Source organism: Blennius ocellaris, assembly GCF_963422515.1.
Source record: "Blennius ocellaris genome assembly, chromosome: 17".
Classification (NCBI taxonomy): domain Eukaryota; kingdom Metazoa; phylum Chordata; class Actinopteri; order Blenniiformes; family Blenniidae; genus Blennius; species Blennius ocellaris.
Window position 1 is genome coordinate 16305949 of NC_137666.1, and position 24675 is coordinate 16330623.

Sequence of the window (24675 nt, forward strand, 5' to 3'; positions counted from 1 at the left end):
CCTAAGCTTCCCCAGCCACTGTCCTCACCATGTCTGTTCAATACTGACCTTTTTCTCCAACGGAGGCATTTGCATGAAACCACTTTTGTTTACTTCTCCCTTGCCTCAGTTTTTTTTTTTTCCCCCCCACCTGCCTAGTTTGATTATTACAGAAAGTGACACTTCTCATAGCCTTAAAACCTCTGGACAGTTTCAGTCATTCTGTCCTATTTTTGATGAGAACCACTGGACGGAAGGACTTGAGCCGCCTCATTGTTCTCCACTGTCTGGTTCCTCAGGCTCTTTTGTCAGGATGCTGAGCTGTTTTTTTTTTTTTTTTTTTTTTTTGTGGTTTCCTTTTCATGACATGTGGTTTCCCATCTAGAAAACATGTCTGCCAGTCCACGGGGCTTTGGGCACAGGTTGTGCGGTCTCTCCATACCCGTCTCATGGCCAAAGCCTTTCCCTTATACAGTTCACCTTGTGTTTTTCATAAGTGTTCTGCATTGCCTGCACGGATACCCAACCGTTAATGGAGACCTCAGTTTGTCTGACCTAAAGAAACAAAGATTACTTTTGTCTGTTTAGGAGCTGGCTGTTAAGAATGAAAGTGGCCTGAGTGGGAACCCCTTGAAGATTTCGTGGCTCGAAGGACAGCCTGAGGTTTTTCCCACAGCGTCTCAATCTGGCCCGTTCATGCCGACACAGGTACCGTATAACATAAAATGCATTGTTGTAATTCCTCTGCCGTCTTTCATAAAACTTGTCAGCTCTGCGCTCCCATTCATTCTGCCTCCCAACATAAATACTCTTGCCTAAACAGCACCCCACGACGAGAGGTATGTAACTGCTCTGAGCCTTTTTTTTTATAGTAGCAGTGGAGCAAATACTAACCCGGTGCTCACACTCTTTTCGTCTCGTCTCGAACAATGTGCTCGGTTAAATGGACCTCAATTTATTTGTTTTGGGGGGGCTGCGGTGCTGCCCTCACTCTGGCCCGTAGTCACTGGTTGGCCTCTCATTATTAAAAAGGACCCGGAGACCACAGAAATGCTCCACATCACGAATATCTAATACAGACTAAATGTAAGTTTATTTATCTTACATTTAGAGTTCATTTCTTCTATCTTTTCATTTTATACACACACATATATATATATATATATATATGTCTCTTTTTATTCTTCAATAACTTTTAAACATCACTAATCCAAACATAGTTTTTGCTTCAACCTCCCAATAATTATTTTAAATCTTCATACATTTTGACTGTTATGCAGATGTTGGATTCTTTTCCCTGATTTGACCATCTGCAGGCCGGTGTTCAATGGACAACACTTTAATGCTTTATTAAGAAGGGGAAAAAAACCCTGAATGTTAAGCTATTTTTCTTCTGGTGTGTTGCTTCCTGTGATTTTTGAACTCACAGTAGTCAGTTTTGCAATCTTTCCATCTTGAAAAACTGTTTCACATGCCTGAGGACCCCGATAGCCCATAACCTCCTTTCCTGTCCAAGGATAATCTCATTTAATCCTTTTCCACCAATGTCTTTTTAATTTGTTTTTCCATCTGCATTTTACATGTTTTACCTGTACTGTAAGAAGGCCATCAGTGGAGTGTCTCCTCGTTTCCAAAGCCGCCACTGAACTGGGTTTCACCCCACATCCCGGTGTGGGGTCTCAGACCCCCTACTCGGGGCGAGCATCTGTGACCTGCACACTGGGACTTGTCACACTAATCTCTGTAAATGTTATTATGATAACCCAGTTAGCATTACCGATATCCAGGGATCCATCTTCTTTTTTTTTTTTTTAGTTTTGCAGCTGAGAAAGAAAACATTGCGGCGGCCAGGTTATTTTCTAATTAGCCCTCAGTGAGAAAACCTCTTGCTTAAGAGCCTCGCATGACATAATAAGTGAACCAGTGGAGATATTAACTGTGTTAATCCACAGATGGCCTCGGGTCACCGGACATGGGCGTTATTTCTGATGAAGAGAGATGGAAGTAATGAGAAGCCATACGGGGGAGGGAGCGGGCCTCCTTCTCGGCCCGATGTAGAATCTAATAATCAGGTCTCTCCTGAGTCGTCGTGCCTCGACATCGGCCATCTGCAATCACAGACGAGCTGCTTCTTTAACCCCAACAATCCAAACACAGCCCTCAGTGTCAGAGTCTCACTATGGGCAGCTCGGGGACATGGATGACTTCAACCGCAGCGTCAGTTCCTGCACTGCTCAGCTTAATCAATTAATCTGGAGCAAATGACAGGGGACTACTAGAGTGAGGAGTAGTTTTTTTTTTTTTTTTTTTTAAATAAGACCTATTAAACTCTTAGCTTTGTTTGTGTTCTGACTGTACAGAAATCAAATACGTCATTATTTGTTACTCGCCGTACTGCATCTACCTGTTTTTTGTTGTTGTTGTCATGGCTGTATATTTTACTTTTGAATGGTTCAGACGCCATTTATGAGAAATGATTTAATCCCATCTCCAGATGGCTATTTGTTGTGTCTTCACTTCTAAGCACAATAAGCTCTCCCAGTGAGGGATTTTAGGAGTTGAGAGAATTGTGAGAGAAAGAAACTTTTAAGCTTTTCTCACAAGTGCAAACATTGTTAAATCTCTGTCAATCTTTAGAAAACGACTGCATGTTGTATATAAAGTAATAAACAGTTGTTTTATTATAATTGAGGCCTGTGTGGGAATGGATTTCACAGATATTGCACATGTCGGCTCCAGCCTTCCCTGATAGCTTTGATTGGTTGCTACGTCAAAAAGAAGCTTTCAGCGGCACGTACTCCACAAGGTCTGGCTAATAATTCATCTGATTTTACAGACCGTCTTAGATATAGACGCACCGTCTGCAGGCTGTGTCCCTTTGGAGACGTGATGCAATCATTAATCACCAAGTCTTCTTTCATGGTTTATTGGACATTTTAGCGTACCATATTTCTGAACGTAAGTTATTGTACAGGATTTAAACTTGAGCTTTTCATACTTGCCTCTTCTATCTGAAGCTGGAGAATCGTTGGAGAGGGGGGGTTGTCACGAGAAAAACCAGATGCAGCAGATCAGCTATTCTGGGATTGTTTTTGCAGCCTGATGGTGTGGTGGTGCTACAAGAGTAAACTCTCACCTATAATAGCCCTCGTGTTTGGAAGAGATGCACTCGTTGTGGGCATGCTGTTGGCACCCTGACACAAACCTTAATGGAGAGGAATCATTTCTTGAAAGAATATAAGAAACTTGTATTTTTGCAATTACACACCCAACAAGAGGATTTTTGTTAATATGCAATATCTTATTAATATGGATGCGTAGAAATAGAACGTTGGTGAAGTTGGACTCGCTGTCAAGACCGGGAAAAGAAAAGGATGAGAACAGTTCATAGTTTATTTTCAGAGATACTCTTGTTTACAAAAGTCTGAAATACATAGACATGTTTGCATTTTCTCTTCAGACACAGAGAGATTTGCCTGCTATGATTGTGGTGTGGTCATAATTTCAAATTTATTGTGTTATTCTGAAATACACCCAGTTCATCATGCATATCATGAGAAGGGACGCCTGTTGTGGATTTGCTCCAGCATAAACATTTACAGCTCGATAATATATTATGACATGATACATATATATGTTACAGACGACATAAACAATATCAATATCAGTTTCCCAAAATCCCCTTTTGTGTTTAAATCCTTGTAGAACCAGGCAGCATTTTCTTGACTGTGAGACAGTTTTTACGGTAGGACACAGCTTTTTTTTTTTTTTTTTTTTTTTTTTTAGCCAAAACAATATTTTATGTCTTTTAATTAGCAACTGACAGAGCATAGCTCACAAGAGCTTCTCTTCCGTGAGATGACAGGTTTTTTTGTTATTCTGTATGACAGCAAGTTTGGATTTTTGTTGAGAGAGAAGTGATACCAGATGTGACTGTGATACCTCACAGTTCGGCCAGTGTTCACAGTGCAGACAAGATAATTTGTCTTCAATTACTGGCTCTTTCTTCTCGCATCAGTCATGTGGCTGAACAGTTGTTGAGCCTCGGTTTATTTGATTCTTCACCGAGAGCTTTTGTGCGGATGAGTCAGCCGTAGAGGTCAAGGATTCTCATCTGCAGGAAAAAAAGTTTTGCACGAAAAAGCAGACGGCAGTTGATGGAGTGTCATTATATTTTGGACAGTTGGCGGCTTGATCAGTTCTAAATGGTAAATGTACTCCTAAAGTACATTTTTCCCGACTTCTGCAGTCTCCACACGCCTTACACGATCCGTCACGTTCACCCATTTCCACACAATCACATCCCACTGGTGACGGCTGCTAATGCAAGGCTATTGCACACCATTGGAAGAATCGTGGGATTCATCCGGCACATGCACAAGGTGAGACCTGGTAGTCGACATGCCAACCATGAGATTGGACGAGGAACTGAACCACATGCTTCTTGTGAACCAAGAGAACTGTGCTTGAGGGCTCCCATTTGTCAGTGCATTTTCAGTGACTCCGAGCACCGTTGTTATGTAAACGGAGGCCCAAAACACAACCAAAGTGTTGTGTTTTCACTTGAAAACATTGTGTAAACAGGGCCTTAGTCTCACCTCTTCAGGTGTGCTGCAGGACATACACCTATTAACCCAGCAAATGCCACTTTTCCATAGAAAAGGGAAGATTTATGTATTTATTATTACCCCTTTTATCTATAAAAGTTAGATTTATGACTCTACATGACTTCATGATGGCAGGCCTGTCTAATTTAGGCTGGTGCATGTCTTCCCACCTTGAAATAATGTTTGTGTTCTAGAGTCCAATGCTACAATTCCAATGGAAAAACTGATAGAAAAGACCCATTGCTTCCACATTGGAGCTTGACACTCCGACAGCCAAGTAAATGCCAGCACATCAGGAAGTGTAAACAGCCTTCTCCAAGTTCTTGTAAAATATTGACACGAACGCTTCTATCCACAAAACCACCAATCTTGGAATTTTAATAAAACATTTTTTTTTTTAAACTTAACCCAAAGTACATAACGCTCCTGTTTTGGAGTGTTTCTGTCATAACATATACAATAAACAGCAGCAGTGATATTTAGTTCAAAGTGGCTGATTCCAAAAACAGATATATCGCGCAGATGTAGCCACAAACATTGCTGTCAATGTTCGACGTGCATAGAATTTCCAAATCCAGTGCTTGAAGCAGGACATTTGTGGTTTGTGTATTTTTCAGCGTGACCCACTGGGCACTTAGGAATTCGACTGGGACTGGGTTTTGCCTACAGCTTAAGCTGGCAACCCTCACTAAAGCACAAACTGAAGCTCTGTCCTGGCTCTTCCTCCAACGGGGGTGGAAATTGGACCTCAGTTTGGCCTCGTATGCCGAGGGTCATACGCATTTTCTTTTCTTGTGTGCCAGTGTGTGTGAGATGCTGCATAACTGTTTCACGTGTGAGGGGTTTGTTTGGTCAGAAGGTTGTGATTAAACCCTCATCAGGACTTTTGCTGAAGTAATGGATGTCTCTGGTCCTCCTCCCTTGACACCCCCCGCGTATATGGAAGTATCATATTACCCTTTACCACTTTCCTTCTCGTGCGCCACTCACCAGAGCATCAGACTCTGATTTGCAGCTAAGAAAACAGCCTGCTCTGGGATTTTTTTTTTCTTCCCTCTTCTTTCTGAGGTCTTGGACCTGTGGCCTAGCTTGGTCTGCAGCCCAATCTGCCACCGCTGGCTGTCTTTTATTGGAAGCAGAGTTAAGTGTTTGTTTTCACTGCATTGTTGGGAATGGGAGATGGGGGGTACCTTGGACTACCTTTGACTGGGGCCTCTGGGATGCGTGCGGAGTAAAAATTGCCCTCTGCACACAATAGATTGGCGAGCATGCCAAGACATCACAGCTCGAGGACCTTGGATTCCAGCTGTGGCTTTTCTTTTCTTAAACACAACACTCTTAAGTCTTAACAGCCCTCTTCTGTGCTGTGCTGTGTGGTTTGAGGGAACGCAATAGCAAAGAAGAAATGCAAAAGACGGTGGAACTCTCTTGGACTTTAAAAACAGACAGAGGTCAATTATTAACTATAACATTCTTTCTATCCTTACAAGAGGTGAACAATAGGAAAACATTAACTTTTTCAATGATCTTTTCCTCTGTGCCACAGTGTGTCGTGAAAACAATATCACCCCGCACGTATACTTGAATCACGGAAAACATCGCCAGAGTCAGTTTTTGTCAGCATGATTTGGAGTGTATCCACAAGGGAAGTGATGACTTAGTACTTTCTCCATGTGCCAAACCTTCAGGAAAGTCACGTGACTGCCGTTGCACCTAATTGTGTTTGTCCATGACCTGGAGAACGTCGTCGAGAATCGAAGGGCCCAAGTCGAGGCTGAACGAAAAGCCACTGTCCTCGTCCTTTTTCTGCCCGGCTGTTTTCTCACAGGTCTCTGTAAAGTCTCCATCTCTGTCTGAGCTCACGCTGCCTCGTCCAGAACAGTGAACTTGGCTCGAAGTGACAATGTTGCCTCTTTGGTACTCGTCCATCATGTCGTCATCTCCGCCGGCGCTGTCGAGCAGTGGCATCGAGCTGCATTTCTTCCTCTTCTGGGAGTTTTGATGAGGGCGGTCCACGGGCCAGTCCGAGCTCTCCGTGACCTCCGTGTCCTCCAGGTTCAGGCGAGGGGGCTTCGGAGGCGGCGAGCAGGACAGGAAGATGTTCTGTTCACTTTGGGAACTTTGTAGAAGCAGATTGTGGCCCATCTTTAGAAAGGACAGATCTCCAAAACTGTCGTTGTGAGAATTGTTTCCAATGTGAGAGATGTGACGGAAGTCTGCCAGTGGGAGGCTGATCATGTTGACGGACAGGACCTCTTTCCGCTTTGAGTGCCTGCTGGACCAACGGCTCGAAGACGGCTTCCTGTGCAGCGATGCTCTGAGCGGCATCTTGACAGATCTCGTTATCGGTTTTATTTTTTGCTGTATTCCAATAGTTTTGTCTTCGTTTTCGTCTCCTCCTTAGAAACTGGTGAAGCACAGTCCCATCTAAATGAAAGCAGGAAAAAGAAACAAATTACATTTTAACAAATGAGTCTCGAAGTTTCCTGTGTTGTTGTTTTTATAATACTATAATATTATGGCTTTCCCATCATCTGGATGAAATATGGTGCACGTCTGTGCTTGTCATGTCATTCACTACCAGATGTAAGTATTGGACCACATGTGTGATTCGGCAGCCATTGTTTACACATTGCACCTTCTCTGCTTGGTCTTAAATCGATGAAGTTCAGCATTATTTGGCAGCACAATGATGTTCAATAATGCTTTGAAGCTTTCATTTCTAAATATTTACTTTTCTGATCCGCCTTTACCCGTAAATGCAGGTGTGGTCTGCTGCACATCCTCCAAAGGAAGTCTATTAGCCCACTTAAGACGTCCAGGAACAAAAGCTACAAAAATGCAAATCCCTTGTAATTGTTATCCTGGATCATAGCGTAGCCTACCAAATCCCATTTTTTTTTTTTTATATTCAATTTCCTCTCAACGCCTGTCAGAAATGATGATATTAACTTCACTTTCGATCACATATTTTTGATTTTTGTGCAGTCCGTGTATACCCATTAAATTATGACGTAAACGTTTATCCAGTAAAATTGTCACACTCTTCAACACTTCACACAAAAGAGTTCAGATGGTTATATAAAATATACATTTTCATTCTTTTTTTTTTTCCCCAGAACAAAAAACAAAGCACAAAACAACTTGAGTGAGAACACATTGGTTTTTGCGTTTCGTGACCAGTAATGATTTTATTGAGTAGAACAAACCTCAGTTCATCAACGCAGGCACGCCGATTAGATAATCCGCTCGGTGTCTGTGATTTTTACACTCGCCCGACAGCGTTGCCCACATCAGATCTGTGTTCGTGACTTGAAACACTCACTCTGTAAACTTGTACGCCACTTCAGCAAACAGGTTTTGTTGGCCCGTAAAGGTTTTATCGGCACTTTAGTAGCAGCGGGAGATTGGAGAGCGTGGACATAACAGCATTCCTTTCCAAACATGTCAGTTTGGCCAAGGAGGGGTCTTTAGGATTTCAGCCATGAGTATCATGTTCAGGAAACACTTCATGGCCAAGTAAAAACTAAAGAAGCCCATTAAAACAGATTGGCCACGAAACACGCTTTAAATTGTCTTTTTTTTTTTTTCCTTCTTCTTCTTGGTGCTATTGACAATAAATCTCAGTGACTGATAAGGAATCCAGCAAATATTTTAACCAAAAGCATCTGCAACGGGTTTTTTTTTTCATAATACGCAGGTAGTCCTGTAGGATTTCTAACAATAAAATGGAGATTGGTGAATGATTTCTTACCTATCGTCTTGAGACAATTGAATCCCACACACGCACACCCGTCTCTGTCAGGAAACTAAGCTGTGTGTACCTGCGCAACCTGACAGACTCTCCTTTGACATGACGGGGCTTGTTCAGTGCTGCACAGAGGACCTCATTGCTCAGCCTTGAGACAGAAAAACACAGTGTCTCTTCCACAGTCACAAAACCCCCATCAAGTTTAACATTGAGTTTTATTATTTCAAATACTCTTTGAGTAAGGATTTATGAAACACCAAATGCTTACCTGTATCTGTGCCGTTGTCTCGGCTTTTCAGTCCCGAGGTCCTTCAATTCTCGGCGTTTCTTCCTCTGACGTAAGTTCCCACTTGCGTTGTAGAAAAAAGGTTTATTGCTGGTGAAAGTCTTCCTGTCCTTGGTGATAAGCAGAGGATGGTCAGAGTGGAAACGTGCTACGACATCAAGGCTTTTCCTCGGTCTTTATCGAGCTTCTCGCCCCTATCCGAACGTTGACCCACTTTAAAACCTTTTCCCAATGTTGGATCTTCCCATGTCAGTTGGCCTCACAGTTGTAGGTGTTACAGTAAAAACTCCTGCTACTTGATTGGCTGCTGTAACCATCACCTGTGGGAAAGTGGGACCGGAGCAGGAGTGCCCGACCTAAAGGTTGTAACTCTGAGAAAGACGTGAGAAAAACAACCAACTTATTTCAACGGCTAAATGGTGCGTGAGTGTGTTGGCGAGAGGCGACGGCTGAGAGAGTTTGACTTGGTGTGTAACAGGTTGTGTTTGGGGAGAAAAAAAAAAAGGGAAGTCATAGTCAGTGAGCAAACAGGTCAGCCACTCACTGGAGGGGGGGGGTTAACTGATCTCTAATCTCCATGTCATTGTGTCTCTGCTCTGCCCATTTCCTGCTTCCCTCTCTGCTGTTGGCTTGTGCAAAGCCCCGCAGTCATGCCCACTTCACAGGCTCTTCTGCTTGACTGGAGGCCTATAGCTTATCTATGTAATCAACGCACAGTATCGCTCACAGACATGTATGAGCAGGCACCATGGGTTTCACAACGGCGATAACTTGTTGCATTTTCATTTCTCACGCCTCCAGCATGTTGTCTTTGCTCTGGAATGCAACGGGAATACAGAACTGGAAATCATGTCAGTGTCACTGAAGGTTTTTTGGAGTTTTTTTTTTTTCTGAAGAGTTGAAAGTTGTCATGATAGGGTTTTTAGTGCATTTTGTGAAATCTGCAACATACAAAGAGATTCCAGCAGAAAGAATATCTCTTTCTGGAGCTTAAATGTTTTGTATTGATAAAAAAAAAAAAAAAAGCTCAAACTTTCAGGTTGTGAAAGACAATTTGTAATTCTCAGTCCTCCTCAAATTGATCAAATAAACAACAGGCATTCCTCCTCTTCCTCTCTTCCTCCCCTCTGGACTGCAGTGCCAAAATACTCTGCAAGACCAGACACTATTACTCAATTACTCACGCAAATGAAATTATAAGAACAATTTCCAAGGAATTAAACTACTTTGTCAAACATTGCCCAAACCGAGGCTTTGCTGGATGTTCCTTTCCCTCTTTATTGTGTTTTCCAGCTTCCCCTTAGATGTCAAGCATTTAGAAAACACAGGACTTTTGATCAAATTAGAGACCATTGTATTTTCATCAATTACCTGTATTAGGAAAGACTCACATTTGTATAGGCAATTAAAGTTACACAATTTGTTGCTCCATCTGTTTGAACAGTTACTGGGAGCGCTCCTTTAATCAGGGCTTGTGAGAACCTCTTAACGTCGTCTTTCCCTTTGTCGTCACTGTTTGTCTCAAAGTTATGACTCAGTCAGGAGCTTTTTGAAGGCGCTCCAACAGAAACTTGGCAGCCTGGGTTGGACTACTGAGAGTAAATGACGCTTACTTGTATGACTCCAGTATGACAAAGATCTGACACCAAAATGCAGGTGTTGTGCTTCGCTGCCGAACACGCTGCAGACTCATCGCACACAAGAATGTGACAACACATAGGGCATACTATGGAGATTGCTTTATTAGATAACGCAGAGATCAGTCAGCTAAAACCCCTCCGGCCCATCAGTCTGTACCCGGGTATCTGTGTGTGACTCGACACATTGAACAATGTCAAACTGTGAACCAAAGATTGCAATCGCAAAGCATTGCGGTCATACCGGTGTGACGCGTTACCGTCAGGCGACGAATAGATGAAGGGAACCAGAAGGAAAGGAGATGTAGAATGTGGATGTGGTTCAGTGTGTGACCTTTATGAAAATCTAACTATCATATGGGTCTGGGTGGGTATCATTTGCATGAATATTGCATGACTCATTGTAATATTTTTTGCTGCGTTTCTAATGGTTGAAAGTAGCTGCAGCTCGTAGCGGCACAGCTGAACATATTGTCACTGTGGCTCATTTTTTTTTGTCTATGACAGACTGAAAACACACAGTTTCTACCCACGGCGGGAAGAATCCTAATCTCATCAACTGGCTCCCCTCACTGGATGAGTTTCACTGTTTGAGTTCCTCCCAGAGGGCATAGCGGCTCATCATTGTTAACGACAAGGCCCTCGCTCATTGAATCTTCCCTATTTGCGATAACAATGGAAACAGCCCAATAGTTTGCATGTTATTATTGTTGCTGTTTTGCCTTCTGGCTCACTCTCACCACTCAAGTCAATTGGTTTGCATAATTCTCGAATCGATTTAATGTAAGAAACTGTGTGTATTTATGCGCAATGTTGTTCTTTTTAGCTTCATGAGTGAAATCTGTTGAGTAACAGAAGTAGTTTTCACTCAATTTCTTTATTTCTTGTTATAAACTTGCTTACATCTTAGAACATTCTGTATTTTTCACCTCAGTTTTGCAGTATTTGGTTTAATAAGTTTAATGCACATATGTTTCACTCACACTTTATTTCTCGGTAATGTGGGTAGTCAGTGAAGGCTGGGGAATGTTTTGTCTCTTGGCATGGACTCCTACGTAATTATTAAATCATAGCTCTGATATTTAGATTACTGTGCAGACCGTGGAGTTGATATAAACAATACATAGCAAGATTCATCTCGCTAGATTTTATTTTATTCTCCACATTAAACACAGAAGATAAGGAACCACGTTGATATGAAAACACTTTCGGACAAATGAAGTGACCTGAAATTTCTCATTTTGTAGTTTGAACCTTGACAGGTCTTTTTTTTTTTTTTTTTTTTTAACATCTCCAAGGTTCAGACTGTATTCTTAACCAGTTCCATGGCCTCTTTTGTGTTAATGGCAAATCGGTTGCAATCAGAGGGCTTTTCCCGGAAGGCTTGGATGTGAAAGACATAATTTTGCTTTTACAACGATGTATTGTTGGATATTAAAGAGGCCAAACTCCCACATTTCCTTACTCTAGGTTCCCTGAGCTCATCCATCATAAAGAGAAATGCCAGGGCACCAGGAGTTCAGGTCTTTGCTGCCATTTCTCTTTTCACTGTTTATTTCCTTTACTTTAGCAGATTCCAACAGCCCTCCGAGTCTCCACCTAAAAGGCTTCTATTCTGTTGAATACCGTGACTACCTATGACCACATGCTTACACAACCACACGTACACACATGGACTGTCACCCTCCAAAAATGCACTTGAAATCAACTTTATTGCTTTCCTGGACTCGCCGGAACCAGAATTAAATTTGGAAAATATTGCATATTTGTGTCTCTTTTTAATTTTACTTTGGTTTTGTGGTTTATCCCTTTGTCTTTTCAGTGCCTTTAAATTCCAGACCTATTATCAGTGTGGATGCTGTACTCTGTGGTCTCTATATTTACTTACGGTACATTGAAGATTTTCTTTTCTTCTGCATACACACGCAGTTTTTTATTTTTATTTTATGTCCTAACTTTCCAATTTCGACACATCTGGTGCAAAATACAATGAAATGTCAAAAAGAAACTTGTATAAATGCTTTATAACCGCCTTGCTTGGTGGGACCAGATTGGAGCCTCTTGTGGGCCATCGTCAGTATTTCTCTGCTTTCTGAATTTTCTAGATATCACAGTTCATCTCAGAGTTCTGCTTATGCATGGCAGAAATGATAGGGTTCAACCAAAAGTGTGTTAGAGTCCCAGTCAGAAACCAGAGTGCTTGGACGACGCGTGCGTGCATTGGGTGAAAGGCAGGAAGTAGGTTTGGGCTGTAATCTCTATGAAGTGTTTGTTCTTCACTAACAAAAACAGTGTAATAAACCAAATCTTTGGGGTTTTGTGTCCGCAAGAGTAATGGACGATGATTAGTCTTCTACCATTTACAAAGCTTTACGTTTTGTCTGTGCGGGGAGTTCGACCTTGGGCTCCGGCGTTGCGTGTGCAGAACCCCGGCCTGTTTGTTTGAGTTAGCGGCGGTGCTCGGGCACCTCCACGCACACACAAATGATCTTGAAATAAGTATTTGCCTATCATAAATCACACAGTCCGTAGCTCAGTGACACACAAGCAGACATTCTGCTACCACACACACACACACACTGCAGATAAATAGCTCCTTGATTAACTTCACCACAGTGCATTAGAGGCAGAAATGTTAACCCGGACCACAGAGCAGGCTTGTTAAGAAAAACCCATTCTACTCCTTGCGAGTCTATAAAGTCAGTTCTTGGCACAGTGAGCATCTAGTTAGAGATATATAACGGCCGATGGTGCTAATGAGTAATCCATTCATACAAATTGGGTAACCTGTTGTGCTGCACTGTTGCAGATCCTAAAAGCGTGGAATGTAATTATGTTAGCAGGGGGGGAAAAAAAGAAGTCATTCCGCGCTGGTATAGTTGATTCCCATTTTCCTCAAGTCCAGACTCGCCTATCTATCTTTTCTTTTTTTTTTTTGCATTTACAGACACAAACTTTCTCACTCACTTGTGCTCGCATGCTCGCCGTTGAAGGAATGGCGTAATGTGCAGCTGATCTGACAACTCGTGCTCGGGGAGCGCAGTGGCCACCTGCACTCCGCTGTGCCTCCTGCTGCGTGTGGGAAGGAGTGCAAGAGTTTGTGTTGCGTGTGCTAAACGGCCTGACTCACAGCACTGGTGGTATTCATGATGTCACTCCTGGCCCGGGGTCAAACCGGGGTGTGCTGTTCGGCGGCCCGAGCCATGCGATGATGTCACACGCTAATCCTCCACTTGTTTGTATGTATGTATGTATGCATGCATGCGTGTGTGTGTGTGTGTGCTTTGCTACCATCCCACCTCTGCGGTGGCCCTGTGCCCTCCTCGCTCGGCTTTGTGCAGGGGCCCGTTGTTTGTGTTCCGTGGTTTTCCTACTCACCCTGGGCCCCAGTGTTCCGGTACCACACACACATGCACACACGCACATACACGCACATGCACACACGCCAAGTGTTTAGTTATAGAGTGATGCACTGGCTAAACATGTACATTGTAAGTTAACACCCCGGGCAAGGAAACATCCCTCATCCTGTGAAGAAATGCGTCACACTGACCATACAGCACCTGTTAATGCTCAGAATCCCCCCAGATCATTAGCATCGCGCTGTCTGCCTGTGACCGCCGTGGGTAGAGCGGAGGTCACACCATAGCTGACTCTTTACCAGATACGGTTCAGCGCAGTGACCAGTAGAGGGCACTAGAGAGGGCAGATTTATTTGCTGTTGAGCATTGAGCTATTTTGTACCATTGCTTTTAAACTTGTGTTTCGTGCGATATGAAGATGCAAGAGCCGTTTATTTACCTAATGGTGTTCGCGTGATATTTCATAGTTGCGTGTCAGACGAGGGCTTGAGCTCACATTATTGGAATGATAATAGCAACTTTCCTCAAACCAGGGGTGAGTAGGAGGAGAAGGGGAGTGCGGGGGTAACTTCCTCTCACAGACCCTCTCCTCTCTTCTTCCTCCACGCTTCACCCTCTTTCTCTCAGCACATGGATGCTGGAGTCCCCGTGATGTTTTCCAGATGCCTTAGCTCAGCGAGTGCATTGAGAAAAACCTCCCTCTCCTCCTCAAATTGCTCTCGCTTTGCTCTCTCCCTGTGCCTAATGCAGACTCTCGCTCTCTCCTGCAGCTTACTGTCTTGTTAAAGAGACACTTCCTTGGCCGAGTGGACTTCCTCAATATAATCCTTTAAAAACAATAGCTTGCTCTGTGGCCACATGGTCTTGCTTTTCCCCCTCATGAGTATGTACACCATATTGTACACACGTAAAATCAGCTGAAGGTTGTCAAACGTTTCGACAAATTTCAACAGAAACAAAATCTACATGATTAAAAAAGTTTACTGTAACATTCAACATACAAAATTAAATTTTTTTTTGATAAATCTTTTAACCCAAGGCTGCATGAATTAAGAAAATCAGTAGCAGACCGTTCGTTATTCTATTCTATGGGGGCACAAACTGTTTCTCAGTATCATTTGGGCCTTTTGCTCTTTTCATTGACAAAAGTCTGATAGAGGTTTTGCAATTAGCTGAAGGTGTCTGAACTTTTGATATTTTGATAAACATTGTCAAGTGAAAACAGAAAACTTTCCATGCGTTTTGAGTGTCCGCTTGGAGCTGCTGAAAATTTAACTTTGAAAACGGTTTCCAAGGTGGAACTTGTAGAAAATGCTCCGTCTTCTTGGGAACAGCGTAAAACGCTGTTACTGCTCATGCGCACCACGGCTGTAGCAAATAGTTGTTCTCGACATTCGCATGCAGATGGGCAATAACAACAATGGCGGCGTCCAGAGCGTCATGACTCCCAGTCCATCCTCTCCTGGGAGGTGATTAAGCTCCGGATGGGAATCAGGTGTGCTGCCTCACCTCTCTGTCCATAAAGGAGGAGCCCATGGACACACAGGTGTGACAGGCGGGCATGGACAGTCAGACTAACAGAGGAGCCTGCAAGAGGCAGTAGTGTCTGTGAGTTTGTGTTTGATTTGTTGATTTACTTTATTAAAAGTATGGAAATTGGATAATCGGTCTCTGCACTTCAGTGGAGGAACCCGGTGGTGGCATGCTCAATGAGTCAGGAGTCACCTGTAATAACGATCCAACTCGTCTGTCTATACAAATGTCTATGTTGATGTTTATAGCGGTGTGTGTGTGTGTGTGCGCGCCCGTCCATCCGTGTCCTTGTCCCCCAAATAACAGTTACATCATTTTCAGTGTTTCTGGCAATTCCATGTAACCACACATCATTTTTTTTTAAATGTCACCATGTAAACGCCAAACTTCTCTGAAATGAAAACCAAAAAAAATACCATGCGTTTTCACTCCAAACGTCATGTAAACGCAGCCTAAAAGCGACATATTCTAAAGGTAAACCTGCTTCGTCTGTAGGTTTGGAGTAGCCACTCAGCAATGGAACGCTGGTAAGTTGTTTCAGGAAAACTGTTTAGGTTATAGTTATCACGTGGACAATGAAAGCCATATTGTTTTATATTTGTATAAGAAATAGACCAACTTATAGATATTTTTTACTGCTCAGTCTGCTGTCTGCTTGAGAGCAGACTGAACGTGCACCATAGTGTTCGTCATTAGTCATGTTCACCTTTTCAGCCACACGCACACACACACACACGTCGGGGTTCAGTATCTTGCTCAAGAACACTTTGACATGAGTCAAACGGCGGATAACAGGATGTGAATGCAACCTGCTTTTTATTACCCAATAATGACAACATGTTAAGCAGCTCAAGCTGGAAGTTCAAAATAGCGGATTGAATTAAAAGCATTAAGGTAGTGTGTTTGTTGAGCTCTTAGAGAGTCTATACATCCTGCACTGAGAGCCAGCGATGTCCAGAATGTGTGGGCTTCTTTAAAGTCCAGCGAGCCATTGCGAGTTTCTCTGAGGGGAGGTAGCGGTTTGTTTGTGATGTGCACTGCCACCCTCAGCACCTGCTGCGGGTCACTCTCGCTCCCACTGCACAGCTGGAGAGTCACGTAGTGCAGCAGTAGGTCAGGAGGCTCTCCAGGGCTCACCGAAATAATGGGAACACTAACAGAAGCACATGTCTTTGGTTTGCACTGGTTTGTTGCTGCCTGTTCGTCCTGGAGTTGACGATGCTTCGTGTCGTCATCCTGATCTTTGCTGCGAAACGCTTGGTTGGTCTGTACCTCATCTTCGCCTGGAGGGTCCCGTGACCGCTTATCCCAACAGTGAGGAATACGTTTGATGCTGCTTGATTAGCCATTGGCTGCCCTCTCCTGTCCCCTTCATAGTTTGAGAAATCTGTTGCCCTCATCGTCCAAGCCAAAGCTCCGCCAGCGGAGAACAGGCCTCATTCCAGGACACATTTTGGGATGTAATGACCTCAGGCAGCGGAATTACCCCGTCACAGTCTCTGTGGGACGCAGTCGTATACATGTAGCATCTATGTGAACGGGCCGCTCCGCTCTGCTCCACACCCACAGGCCTGGTTGTGAAAGCAAACAGACATTGGACCGAATTAATTTTTGCTGTGTCTGCCATTAGTTGCATTTGGCGCGTTATGGAATGCAGAGAAGTTTGGATTTTGTGCGATTCTGCCAGTGTTATGGATCAGTTGACATCATGACTAAACACTGAGCGAACAAGACCACCGCAGCAGGGTTCCACACCAAGATATGTTTCACTTTTGGGAAGTATTACACCAGCATCTGCATGGTTTCAGTAGAAAAACCAAGGCGCTGTTCACACTTGTGATGCAGTACCCTGTTTAAGACCAAAGTTTAAAAAAAGAGAGAAAAGCTCACGGTTGGTTCCAGGTTTCTGTCACTGTCCGACCAAAAGACATGCTGATGAGATGATGTGACTTGGATCCCGCGACATATTGTCATGGGAGTCGTGGGAGACTCAAATCAAAATCCTCATTCAAATACTGTAAAACTAAATTTTAGGGAAGAAATGCTGAGACGATCAAATCGAAAACACCCGGTCAACACTAAGAGATGGACAGTAAGACACACATCCACCACTATGATCAGTATGTATTCCTAATAAGCATGTTTTTGGAACGTGGGAGGAAGCTGGCGTACGCACAGGGAAAATACACAAACCAGAAAGACCCCCAAGCCTGGAATCAAACCGGAGATTTCTCGCTGTGAAGCAAGATCACTAACCACTGCATCGCTTCGTCTTTTTATAACACGAAAAATATGTTTACTTGTTTGTCTGACTTGACATTGCGTGCGTGTCTCCTGCCCAGGGCTCCCTCTCCAACGAGCGGGACTACGAGAGCATCGTGATGATGAGGATGAGGCAGGCCGCCGAGCGTCAGAAACTCATCGAGCAGATGCAGAGAGAAGACGACGACGACGAAGCCAACGGCTCGTAGCACGGCCCGTTCCCCCGCCACCGACATTTACACCGAAACATACTTCAGGCTTTAGTTTCATAAAGCCCACATGTGTTTTGTTTTTCATTTTTCTTTGTGTGATATGCCAATAAAATGAACGTTTTTTAATAATGAAACCATTACAATATTTTCTTCACTGACAGTTGGGGATGACTAAGGAAGATGCAGTGAGGTCGGAGTTGAAATGCACAGTTTCCTGTCGCGTTGTATTCCATCAATACCTGTTAATCGCAATAAAGGTATTTCAGCTAGTATATTTCATTAGAATGTAAAAAAGTAGTGGAAAAGTTTGATAAAACCCAACAATTCCTCATGTATGGTGTGTAAGAAAAACTTAACACATATAATTAGTTTCTCTGGCATAGAAATCTGAAGTTTGACTAATGTTTTTTATGTATTTTCTTTTTAAATGAAGTGAATCACAGGGTCAGATCATGACAAAACAATATAATGCATTCAGCTTTGCACTTTCAAAGATAGTTTGTTTGCTAATTATGCAAAATCCTTAAGCGTGAGTAAACATAATCCCTACACAAATACAACAACTTGTATATTGTACTGTACAACAAGTACACGTACAGTTGTACTCAAGTTAAAGTACAAATCTCATCAAAATCACTTGTCTCCGTGGTGCACTTAAGATGGCACAATACAAAATATTTAATTACTTTTCCCAAACACTTCCCACTATTATTTACTTCTACATACAGCTACATCTGTATTTAATGGCATTTTTAATAACAGGCTTTCAATTAAATGCATTTATAAACACATTTCTTTGATAAAGTAATTTTTTCTTTAGATTAGATTAGAAAATGAGATAAAAGTTTATGTATGACATTGATTTCAAGCCAGGGACTTTAAAGATTTAAACAACAGATACATGGGGCTCAACTATAATAGATAGATGGAAAAACAAAGTGAAAATCAAAAATTTTTCTAAATTAAGGAGAGACTATAAAGTGGATTTATATGTGTAGATACAAGTCAGACATGACTTTGACAAAAGAAATGCAGAACGACTAAATGAAGTGACCGCAATTTATTATAAACATACAAGAAGAGGAAGAATAATCATGAGCAAACTGAATCATATCAGGGTCTGATCACAAAAATCTTGTTCAAGCAATAAGTGAGGAAAACAAGCCACAGGAAGGAATAATTAAAGATGTGTGGTTAAAAATACTATATGTAATACACAGCAAACAACCAGCAGCTCCGAGAATTTTGTTGCACCAAAAATGAAAAAGAAATGATCACCTGTTCAGTGGAGAACAAAATGTGGAACACACATTTCTTTGTATGTATTCAAATCACAAAATACTGTGATGCTGCGTGGAAAGAGAAGATCATTGATGAGTTATGGAGAGACTCACTCGTGTCCTAAAACTACAACAAACAATGTGTGAAAACATCCGGGCGGAAAAAAAATAGACAATCTACAAAGATCATCGTAACTCTACTCAATACACTGTTTATTTACAGCAGTGTTTGTATTTGATCTCTGGTTCTATTCCAGGTAAATAATCACAAGGCATTTAGAAATGTTACCTACATCCAGACGAGATTCGCTGAAAAAGAAGCCGTGGTCCTGAAACACCACACTGCGTCATTATAGTAGTATAATGATGCAATTTGCATCAGTCAAACGCTCTGGTTGTATCTGACGACTCATTACCTCATGGTAGCCAAACGAGTGTGCTGTGAAAACCACGGGGAACTGTGGGAAAGGAGTGGCGTGTCCGTAATAATCCGAACCGCAGGTTCTGTGATGAGAAGACATGGAAATAATTTTCCTTCCTCATGCTAAACCAGTAATCAGTATGCGATTGGACCGCGAGGTAGATCTGTGGGGAAATTCTTGTGGCCTCATGTGATGAAAAGTGAACATAGTGTGGAGGCCGGCCATTATGGATCTGCTGGTTCAGAGGTTTCTTCTCTCGACTTTGCATGCATATATGCAAAGCTTTTCTCCAGATTCAAGTATATTTGGAGGCGACTCGTTAATTGACGTTCATCTTTGTCAGCTCTCTGGTAAATGCGGAATACTTTCAGTCATCAGGGGATTTGACCTGTGTGCTAAGAACGCTTCACAGGGATACATTTATATCATCACATCCACAATTTTCACTGAAGTCTGTCGACTTGCAGTGGGCCAGACCAGCAAAATAATGCTATCATAACCTTTAATGCTAAAATGTTCCTTTGTTGTGGCGCAGACGATACCTTCACAAGATCAAACTGAAAATGACTACAATCTCAACATAGATAAAATTTTACTGAAACCTTCTGGAGCAAAATACAGTGAAATGTCCAGAAAACTTCTCTCTCTTTTTTTTTTTAAAAACTCACCTAATCCTAAACAATGTTACTGGGAAAATTAGATTGCAAACTAGGCTGGGGTCGCAATTCCACTCAAATTAAGATAAATAAAACAACAAAAAACGGCTTCAGTATTTGAAAAGTTTTAAGTGGAAAAAAAAGCGCGTGCAGACGATGGATGCGTTGGACTACACCTTTCCATCTCTGACTTTATTTCAACTTTTGCTCCTGAGGAACTTGAACTGAAGAACGCTCCACTTTAAAAATCTGTCTTCTATCTCCCGATGCCTACCTCAGGAGTTTTTATGCTGTTGTTGTTCTAAGTTGTTTCACAATAGGCTTATGCAACAGATATCTGGAAGATTCTGTTGACTCTACGTTGCTTATTTATGCTCTCCGAAGTGACACGCTACCGCTCCGTGACCCACATTAAGTCAAACCTGTGCCAGACGGCTGCGGTCACCATACGTTCCGAACGCCGTCCTCAGCCCGTTGGAACGTCCATGTTTTCCTCGTCTCTCGGGAGGACTAAGACGTAATGGTTGGTCTGTATTTACAGGCCAGTGTGGCAGCGCTTTCTCTCATCATTGTGCTATTTAGGAGCCACATGGCAGCTCCGCGGCATCCGATCCAGCCATCCATCCATCTCCCCGCCACTTCTGCGCTGCCTCGCCGCTGCGGCTACGTTACTCAACGTCCAGCTGTGGAGCGGAGCAGTGTGGCGGGAGACATCTGCTCCTCTCCTCCTGCAAAATCCCCCCATCACATGGTTTTGTTTATGTGCAGTGCTTTTTTCAGTATCCCAGCAATGTTAAGGGGGGGGGGGGGGGGGGCAGAAACACACAAACTGAGTCCAAATGACAACAGAGGAAATACAATTACAGGAAACACATTCACCACCAGCCAGGCCCGAAGCCCACAGTGGCTTGTGCCGCATGCGAATCGTGATGAGGTGGAAAAAAAGCTGTTGTGTGCATCCTCTGAACAGTTCCACCTTGTTTTCTTCACACTGTATCGACTCTGTCACGGAGGTGTGTGTGCAAACACGGAGGAGCCTCTTCACTTTCAGGTGGACTCACGGTCCAGTTGTGAGGCAGCGGGGTCTGGGAAGAGTTTGGCGCTGAGCTGCCTGGCAGAGGTTCCACTTTTGCAGGTTTAGCGATCCGGGCCGGCCCCAGACATGCGCCGGCAGACCCGAGGCGACGCGGAAACCACCCAGCGCATTCTGGCTCCCCTGCGCTCCCGAGTGCGTCATCCTGAAGCGCGCAGCATCCCAGAAAGGTGCCGTCCGGCTCTGAAGACGCTCCAGCAGAGCCTGTTTATTATGGCTGAGGTGTGGTGGTTTTGGGTGCGTCTCAACAGATGGCTGTGTGCGTGTGATCGACTTTATCTGGTTTCTTTTATTGATAATTACACCAATAATATTACATCGTTGAATCATCCCCCCCCCCCCCCCCCCCCCAACAATATACAGTACACACATTTATGGCAGCATTTTGACCTTCGGGCCTGTCACAGACTGTATCTAGTTCAGTCACGTCGGAATATTTGGGCACAAAATGAAAGTATTTACATATAAACAGGCGAAAAGTACAATAATTTCATCCATCTTTCTTCTATAGTGAGTCACTCATTTACATAATTTGCCTGTTTTTGAGTTGTAGAAGTAAAGCCAACCCATGCAGGAGGATAGCGTGCAAACTCAAACCAGGGATTTCTTTGCTGTGAGGGGAGAGCACTCCACTGCCATGCTGCCTATAGGAATCGCAACACATTTACCAAGTGCCCGTCACTTTTTAAAGAACCAAAAGTCACAATTCACTGCACAGACGCTTTAATAGCAGACCCGTGTCCAGAAGGGGATCAATATATCACACTTTTTCACTCATCACTTATTCAAAACGTACAGTTTATTTGAAGAGGAGAATTTACATTTGGACTCCAGTGAGTTTCGCTCTCAATGGGAAGTTCAAACATCATTAGGGTGAAAAATCACATATTCGATTGTTTCGCTTGAAGAGCCAAGCTGCTTAAAATTGAACCAATGTCCAAATATTCAGTGACCTGATTACATATCACTCATACAGAGAGAGACACTACTTCACCAGCTACTTTAAGTCACTCGTAGTAAACCACAGTATTACTGGTGATTGGGTTTGTTAAATATCAGGGATATCTTTTGGCACTTGCAGGAATGTGGTGTGGTAATCTGAAAACCCCGTGAGAGGGATAATCTGAATGTTTAAACGTGACAAAAGGACTGACTTTGTGGTGGAATGTCTCGCGGGAAAATATGAAACGAAGCTCTGTTAAAACAGGTGATTCCTCCATACTTGTAAAGGCTGATCAAGGTCTAGCAACACCGTCCCTTTGTGATCCGTCACTCGGCTTCTTTATGGAGGCACCACACCAGCGTCTGTCCCACCCCCGTCATCGACAGCACGCGGAAGCCCAGCTTCTCCAGCTTGTCCAGGACCAGGCGGGGCGGGTCGTCCACATGGTACTCGGAGCTAAAATGAGCATAAACACAAAGTCGTCGTTTGCGTTGCCCAGATGTGGGGTTTCTCTCTTCTGGTAAACTTTGCTCGGAGAGTAGAATGCTGCTAATTGTTCTGGTGCTTGTTCACTTCCTTCCACACCTTGGTTCATTTCCCAGCAGCATTTGCATCAGATTGCCAATGACAACATTTCTCCTGATCTGTATTCCATCACCTTGAATGGTTTATTCTAAATCTGCAAAGCAGCAGCCTTTCCCTTTCCTCAACCACATATTGGAGGTACCCCCCCCCCCCCTTCCTCACCCGCGCTCTTCTACACGTGACTCCATCTCAGCTCTGCCGTCAATATGTACATGTTCACTGCCAAAATGAAACAAACACCAGAGCTAAGTACCAAAATATGGAAATGCGGCCCCAGTGTTGGCATATTTGCAGCCCACCTGGGGGCCGATCGCGCTGACGTGGGAAAAGCTCCCCTCATCTGATCAATGTGAGCACAACTCAGCCGCCCGTGTGTTTGCCAGATGATGGTGGAGAACGTCAACCACGGCAATATCAATGTCCTTCACATGACGGCAAAGGTTACACTCGAGTACAATTTCGTCAAAATGAACTGGGTAACAGTGTTGGTATATGGTATGAATGTGTTAAATAAAAAAGCTTATATAGTGATTTTCATTGTTAACATTCATTCATTCACCCATTCTGACATGCAAGGTGGCAGAGAGGGATGAGGAATCGAACCTGTAGCCTTCTGATGAGAGAGACAATCACACTCTCTTGCCGGCTATTACTTGAACTGTGTTCAATTTCAATTTTAGTTGGCAAATAATTTCATTGCCCACTTATTGGACCATTTTATTTGTGCAATAAGAAATAATGCAATAATATCTACCTTCTCGACTAGTAGATAAATTTAATCTGCAGCAAAAATGTGTAGTCAAATAAAGCTGCTTTCGCAATATATATTAATAACAATAGAAATGCTACATAAAGTAGCTGCATCTCATTGCATTGAGTACACTGATGCGCTAGAGTGGATAAAAGTACTTAGAATTAGCATCTTACTATTACATTGCTTATACTGTACTCAAATTAAAGTTTTTATTGTTATTATTATTGTTGTTATTATTATTCATGCATACAAAGGTTTACTTCTTCTCATTCAAACAGGTTTCTGCAACATTTCCTTTATATCACCAGGTCCAGTACTTACAAATTATTTCCCAGCATGGTTGTTTTCCTTGCTCCCAGGTAACTCATGACTGCTGGATCAGAGAATTCATCCCCCACATTTGTTGGACCAGTTTCCTGAAATACAGCATGTACATTACTTTCACAAATTACAGCATATTTATTGAGAAATGATTGCGGCTCCAAAAACAAATCCTTCCTGTTATTAGTGCAACTCTGGTTCTAAGTCCCTCTGGTACACCTGCAGCCGTCTGGCAGGTGCGGATCATAATCTCTCATATCTGCACAGACTAAAAATAGATGATCCAATACTCAGGGGCTATAGAATTAGGCCGCAGACTGCGAAATGAACATGCGCAACAAGGGAGTAAAACATGTGTTTTTCATTTAGTGACAGAAAAAAAGTAAAGGGGAGAAACACACACACACACAACTTGCTCCGATCCTGTTTGGATTTTTTTTTTTTTTTCAATCCAGCATGCAGAACATTATAGGTCATCATTGCATAGTTATATTTTTCAAGTGATGGATTCATTTCATGCTTAATGTTGTGCGGTTATATAAATAAATCCTCGCGCCTCCCTCCACGCACACATAACACTGATACACACCAGTCGGATCTGCGTGCTGATCATCATGTAAGGCATCCCTGCGTCTCGGCTCGGCTCCGTTATTCTCCACCCCCCCGGGGACTGTAGAGGATGTTTCTGTCTCCAAAGACGCGACGTGACGGCGCGTCCTCGTCTCCAAAGTTGCTCTCTCGCGCTGAATGCGGAAACACCCACCGCGACGCACCAATCACAGAGCGCCGCTCAGCATCTGTCCGCCGCGTGGCTCGACATCGATCACACCTCTGTTGACATGACAAACACTGGCCAACGCGAGGAAACGATTTTATTACAGACTTAATGGGCGTAATTTGTCATTTATTGCGTGTTTTTTTTCCTGTGTATAATTCAAAATTGAACGCAATCTCGTCATTCTGTGACTTTACTTTAATTAGGAAGACACAAC

The 24675-nt window shown here is 43.1% G+C and overlaps 3 protein-coding genes across 4 annotated transcripts in view; 1 reads left to right on the top strand and 2 right to left on the bottom strand.

Moving 5' to 3' along the window:
- Positions 1-17721, top strand: part of dnajc17 (DnaJ (Hsp40) homolog, subfamily C, member 17) — a 36482-nt gene extending 18761 nt beyond the window's left edge. The window contains exons 10-11 of the mRNA XM_080513064.1: positions 568-687; positions 17498-17721. Coding sequence (XP_080369190.1) covers positions 568-687; positions 17498-17626 — 249 coding nt within the window. The 3' untranslated portion in view covers positions 17627-17721. The remainder of the gene's footprint in view (positions 1-567; positions 688-17497) is intronic.
- LOC308142576 (cdc42 effector protein 3) lies at positions 3424-8822 on the bottom strand. 2 transcript variants are annotated; one of them, XM_080513065.1, is made up of 3 exons: positions 8606-8822; positions 8341-8485; positions 3424-7013 (listed from the first exon to the last, which is right to left on the bottom strand). In XM_080513065.1, exon 3 carries the CDS (start codon positions 6912-6914, stop codon positions 6300-6302), a length of 615 nt encoding a protein of 204 aa, XP_080369191.1. In that variant the 5' UTR covers positions 6915-7013; positions 8341-8485; positions 8606-8822; the 3' UTR covers positions 3424-6299. The 2 variants fall into 2 exon arrangements, with proteins under 2 accessions (XP_080369191.1, XP_080369192.1); XM_080513066.1 differs by lacking the exon at positions 8341-8485.
- A 4065-nt stretch (positions 17722-21786) lies between the features above and the next one.
- Positions 21787-24413, bottom strand: gchfr (GTP cyclohydrolase I feedback regulator). Its single transcript, XM_080512317.1, has 3 exons — positions 24273-24413; positions 23684-23778; positions 21787-22479 (listed from the first exon to the last, which is right to left on the bottom strand). The coding sequence occupies exons 1-3, from the start codon at positions 24306-24308 to the stop codon at positions 22350-22352; spliced, it is 261 nt and encodes an 86-aa protein (XP_080368443.1). The 5' UTR covers positions 24309-24413; the 3' UTR covers positions 21787-22349.
- Positions 24414-24675: the final 262 nt, after the last annotated feature.